Source organism: Seriola lalandi, unplaced genomic scaffold, assembly GCF_002814215.2.
Source record: "Seriola lalandi dorsalis isolate HSWRI2012SDOR001 ecotype SW California unplaced genomic scaffold, Sedor1 jcf7180002054616, whole genome shotgun sequence".
Classification (NCBI taxonomy): Eukaryota; Metazoa; Chordata; class Actinopteri; order Carangiformes; family Carangidae; genus Seriola; species Seriola lalandi.
Genome location: NW_019525169.1, coordinates 499852 through 505851, shown reverse-complemented (window position 1 = coordinate 505851; position 6000 = coordinate 499852). Strand labels below are relative to the sequence as shown.

The window sequence follows — 6000 nt, the reverse complement described above, 5'->3', positions numbered from 1 at the left end:
CCCCACTACCACCTCCACAATGTCAGGAGCTGTCAGATAAGCAGGTTTGCGTAGCCTCACTGCAGGGTGCGAAGCAGCTGGGGATAACAACCATGCAATCATGAGGTCTGCAGCAAATGCTCTGCACCTCTATAGGCCAACTATAGGTGTCGGCTAGGTGGGCTGAGGATAGACATGGAGGAGGACGTGAAGATATTTCACTCAGAAGGTGACTTATTTCTTTCCCCTGGCACATATCGCACCGCTTATATTGTGCGTTTACGTCTTAATCTGCGTTTCTATACGTGTGGCAATAAGGTGACGAAGATTGTACCCATCTGAGCTTTATGAGCCTACGTCTCTTGAACAGCTGAAGGACAACCCACTGACACTGGACTTGATAACGCCATAAAGGGATTTGAGAGAGGGCCAGGGGCGAAGACACAGTCGATAGGAACTTATCTTTGCTGAGCCTGAGCTGAGTGAGAGGTGAGCGAGAAGGAGAGAGAGAGAGAGAGAGAGAGAGAGAGAGAGAGAGAGAGAAATAACTTGGCTACCCTTCCTGACAAAGTATCATCATTAAAGCTGTAATACAGCACAGTAATACCCACACACTGAGGGACTTATCATCCCTGCTATTGTAATCAGGTGCAGCACACACTAAGGACTTCAAACTACTGTATCCTTTTCCATAAAGACGTGAATATGTGGGCGGTTTTGACAGAAACTGCGTCTCTTAAAGGCAGTTTTAAGTGACTGAACAAAGCAGACATATGCTTGGTATGTAAAATGAATGCTTTGAAACAGCTCCAACAGTACGGCTCACAACTGGCGGGTGGAGCAATAAACTATAATATAAAGCATCTACGAACGACATAATAACCACTTACGAGAGAGCGGCTTTTACAAGGTTGACGGTGATGCTTTTTGCATATGCTGTAGGTTTTCGAGTACAATAACTAAGGTAGTAGAGGTTATTGACATACAGTAAAGTAATGTACTTAAAGTCACAACAGTATAAAACAGAGCTACACTTAATATAAATGTAGTGCACAGACATACAGGTCTCATCTATAATGTTGCCCTTGACAACTTATACTAAAAACCAGCGCAATACTATTTTTTCTTTGCAGTTTTATCTATTTTGCATTGACCAATGTCCCATACAATTGCATGTATAGCATAAGTTAGTCTGCCACATCCCCAGATTGGCAGCTATTCAAATACACACAGCTCATCAGGAAAAAAAGGACCTAAATAACACAAACATTAATATTATAAAATGCCTAAAAAGCCACAGAAAAGGCACCTTCATGAATAATTAATTTACCTTCATGAATTTAAATGCAATAATTATTTATAGACTAATTCCTTAATTTCAAATCATGAGCTACAGTTTGTATTGTGTTTATAGAAGTGAGGCACTAACTCAAATTTCTTTATTCTTAAATCTGATTCTGAATATTATGATTTAAAAACGACATTACAATCCGAATCATTGTAATATCAATATGTAACACTGTTGGCAGCGGCTAGCTAACTAGCATAATGTGAATCACACTCACTCTAAGCCGGTGATAATGTAGCCAAAGTGTCTGTCCTTCCCTCTGCTGGAGAACTCCTTCACCCCCACATGGACCAGCTGAGTTTTGACTCTCATGTCCTTCTTCTCCGGCTCCTCCAGCTGCTTCTTCCCCGCAGGGGCCTGAATCCCCTGCATCCACTTCTCAATCTCTGAGTCCACCTGTGCGTCGGGGCCCACTGCGCCGCCAGTTAACCGCAGGGTGGAGCCTTCCTTTGGAGGCACAGCCACGGTCTTCTCCTCCCAGCGGCGGGGTACGGGAACTTGACCCTGCGTCGTCCGGCTCTTGACGCTCTCCAGTCCGACCATTTTCTGAAGGGGAGCCGGTGGCCCACTGTTGCCCTCCGGAGCATCACCGAAGGGTTCCAGGTTGAGGTAGTCCAGCAGCTTGGAGAAGAAGGCTGCATGCTGTGTTGAATCAAACATTTCTCTTTAGAAAAGTGAAGGAATTCTCTACTTTATTTTACCTATAAATTACTTTTAATTTCCTCTTTGAAGAAATTTGATTAAATTCTGAGAAAAAATTAATTATTAACTTGAATTCTATTTGAAATGTCACTGATTGAAAAGGTATGAATTTGTGTCACATTCACTGATGTGTTTGTGTCTGAGTGCTGGTTCAAGGTAATGTCATCGTTTTTCCTTCCAAATTATTAAGAAGTACATTTAGTGTCTTTACTTTCTTCCTAAAAGTTAAATAAAAAAATACATGGCATCATACAAAACTATTTCAATTAACTAAGTTATACAATGATCAAGTTATTTTCTACGATCCTGCAGTTGTACTTTGCTTTCAAGTTCTACGAATTACAAAGAAAATGCTAGTGTGCACAACTTTGAAATCACCCGTATTTGAAGTAGCATTCAAAAGTGAATAAAGTCTAAGTGTGGACATGTCTCACTCCCTGAGAAACCAATTTGTTGCTTGAGCAGAGTAATTTTAAATTCACCTTGTCAACAGGCTCTTTGTCTGCACCATCTATTTGTTGGCCTGGAAACAAACACAATGTATGTGAGCAGATTGTGTGAAGTTTTCTTTTGTATTTAGCAAAGAAAACAATCATGACTCAAAATGAAAGACTCAAAAATACATTTGGCAGCATTATCTATGAGGATTATACAAACAAAGCATTATTGGGACATTTCTAAATTACAATGCCATATAGTGTTATATCTATGACAGAAAATAAACACAGCTACTTTAAACATTGCCAGCTTTTATTCTCTTTTACACACCCACCTTGCTGTTTCATTCTAAGTGAGTCTTTCTGGTTTGGATCCTGCCCTTTGTCTGATTTCAGGTGCTGGTATCGATTCAGTTGCATGGATGCCAGTGGCTCCCTGTTACCCTCCATGTCCCCCCTGGAGTCAGCAGCTCCTAGTCCTGGCTGGGCCCCAACAGCGGGCTGCTCCTCATCCACCTCCTGCAGGGTTCCTGTGATGACCTCGGCCAGCTGGTCCAGGTCGTTGCCCATTAAAGCCTCCATGTTGATGCTGTGCCTTCCCAGCTGGTTCACCACATTCTGGATGAATCGCTCTGGACAGGAAAGAGAGAAGAACGAGTCACAATTTAAAAAAAAATCAATTTAAGTGTATTCAAATAAAAACACAAAATTCCCCAAAAAGTGGATAAACAAACAATTGTGATGCAAATATAAAAGCCAGGGTGTGAAATATCTATAACAAGCTATTAAATGATGCTGATCTCACCATCCACGACACTAAGAGGCTCTTTGGCAGTCAGTCGGTTTGAACCGGCCTTCAACAGCAGTCTGTCTAGATTGGGCCTCTGGGTCTTGGAGCCAAAAGCCACCTGAGACTGCAGCTTCGCATCTTCACTTGGAGATGGCCGGATGTAGTTAAGGTAGCGGAGCTTTCCTTTGGGCCGGGAAGCCTCTCCACCTTGGGTGCCCAGCTGAGTGCCTGGTGCCCCTGTAAGAAGCCGTTCCAGATGGCTGGAAAGCAGCTTGCTCTTTCCCGGGTCTCGGTTGGTGTAGGTTGTACTGAGCTTGGGGTGCCTGCCCTCTCCGCTCTGGGTAAAGACCTTGGTAAGAGGAGGTTGGCCAGCTCCTTTCTGAAGGCTGTAGACAGTGGTTTCCTTCCAGCCCTGCTGGGGTTTTGGCCGGCTGGGCTCCGAATCACCATCAGACTTGATGTCTTCATTCTTTAACAAAGCACACCCATTTAGCACATTTAGACCATTGCCAATATGTCAAAGCCATGCTAGCAGCCATGCTATAGATGGCAATAATATGGGGTTAAAAAAAGATTGAGTTGTAAAGTGATTTCCTGAGTGAATTCCTAAGTTTGTAGTTGTAAATCAACCTTTGTGAACCTGTAAAATAAATCTGTATGAGTACTTAAAGTCTGTGCGAGTGTAGAAAAGGTTTGTATTTGTAGAATTAAAAGAAACCGTGTGAATAAATTCGGAGGTTACACAAAGACACTGTGAAAAAAGAAGCACTTTTGTACAGATACAAAGCTGAAAGCTAAAAAATGAAAAACTCAGAGCTCGAAGTTCCCACACTGTATGTGACACTGAAGCTACAAGTATGAATTTTGACCCCTCTTTTTTTTTTTTTTTACAACTGAATATGATTGGGCAATGACAGTCCAATCACACACAGCACATTACAAGTAAATCACCACCAGCTCTTTTTGACCCTAATCTGAGCCCATACAATTGCAGTCTGAGAGTTTATCCAAATTTATTTATGGCCCCAGGCAGTGAATCCTACTGACTTTGTTGATCTCATGACTGTTCTTCTAGTGCCAGTAGCAGGTCAACTTTTCACTTATCTACTGAAACATCACTTACTGGATGGACGGACAAAATCCTATTGGGCAACTTTTTTGGCTTAATGTCCTTGTTTGTAAGGATTTGCTGCTTTGCTTTGTCTTATGTGATAGCACATTGAATATCTTTGGACTTTGGAGGATTGGACATCATTAAATAAGCTATTTAAAGGCTTAGGCCTTAGCCTTAGGCTGTAGAAAATTGTATTGTGTTATATTTCACTAGATTCTGACATGTCATACACAATTAATTATTTGAGAAAATAATCTGCAGATTAATTGATATGAAATTAATCATTAGTTACAGCTGTAGTTCCCGACTATATATCCTTGTCCTGTCCTCTTGGACATTCATGTAATAACATGACATAATAACATTTTTTCTTATTGGTGTAACTATGTCCATTTTGGTCCTTGGGCCAAAATGCCTGCAAAACTAATGATATTCCTATCAGCCTCAGCTGTACTTCATGTTGAATGCTAATTAGCTAATGCGGTAAACATTATACGGTACCTTTTCAACATCAGTATGTTAGCATTGTCACTGTGGACATGTTAGCCTGCTGATATTAGCATTTAGCTAAAAGCCTCGGTGTGCGAAAGTACTGCCTCACAGAGCCGTTAGCGTGGCTGTAGACTCTTAGTCTTGTTTTGTTCTTTTGTGCAAAGCTGAAGTGACAACATTCATATGATAAATATTCAGCTCTGCTTCAGGTCGGCAATAGTTTTTTTTTTTCCCCCACCATGAAAACATTAAACAGGTTGTACTGGGTCAGCATTGTTGTGACAGGCTTTAGTCGAAAAAGAGAGGCAACCTGGGCTCGACTAGACAGGACAGGATATGAATAGGGATTCTAGATCAAAGACAACTGCCCTTGGAAATTGCATTATGGAAATCACAGATGAGATAGTGTCACTCAAAGAGTAATTTCATGCATTTCCACAACACACAACAAACTTTAAAAGCATATCCACTGTGTCAGGGAAGTAGCAGCAATCCCTTATCTAAAAAGAAAAATTATGAGTGATCTGATTTCAAAGTTAGCCATATGAGTTTCTATTTGACACACTGTTAGATTACAATGCACTGGCACAGAGGTATTTAGAAGCCTTTTAACCATTTGGCAGTAGCTGGCACCAAAATGTGTGATTTTGTCCTTTCTTCTCTCTGAGGAAGAGAAATCGTCTTGTCTGAATCATAAGGGCCCACGCTTCAATTGAGCATACAGTATATCCGATCCATTGAGCAGCATTATTATCCATGTTGCTGCTGCACTAATACTAACCATCTCCCTTGGTGCCATTTTCTGTCCTTCAAATGTATATAGAGAAAATGTCAGTCTTTCCATGCCCGGCATACTGAGAGGCCATAATGGCATTAACACAGCGAGACGGGTGTGCTCTGCCATTCATGCTAACCATCTTTGCCTTTTTCCATCACGCTACACAACAAAGGACCTCATCTCATCAATAAGGAAGGTTCTGAACTCTTCAACTTTGCATTATGGCTGCACTGACACAGCAGCAGGAAGCGGCTCGGCTATGAAGGATGCTGAGCACATTTCACACAAAGCTGGGGTTCCACCCTAAATATGAGGATTGAATAATGTAAAGAGGTGATGGAAGATCTTTGTGTAAAAGGG

At 41.5% G+C, this 6000-nt stretch overlaps 1 protein-coding gene across 1 annotated transcript in view; it reads right to left on the bottom strand.

Moving 5' to 3' along the window:
* Positions 1–6000, bottom strand: part of ptprn2 (protein tyrosine phosphatase receptor type N2) — a 124706-nt gene that overhangs the window by 86155 nt on the left and 32551 nt on the right. Inside the window, exons 5-8 of the mRNA XM_023420079.2 lie at positions 3272–3725; positions 2802–3098; positions 2512–2552; positions 1545–1969 (exon numbers count right to left, since the gene is read on the bottom strand). Of these exons, the coding sequence (XP_023275847.1) occupies positions 1545–1969; positions 2512–2552; positions 2802–3098; positions 3272–3725 (1217 nt within the window). The remainder of the gene's footprint in view (positions 1–1544; positions 1970–2511; positions 2553–2801; positions 3099–3271; positions 3726–6000) is intronic.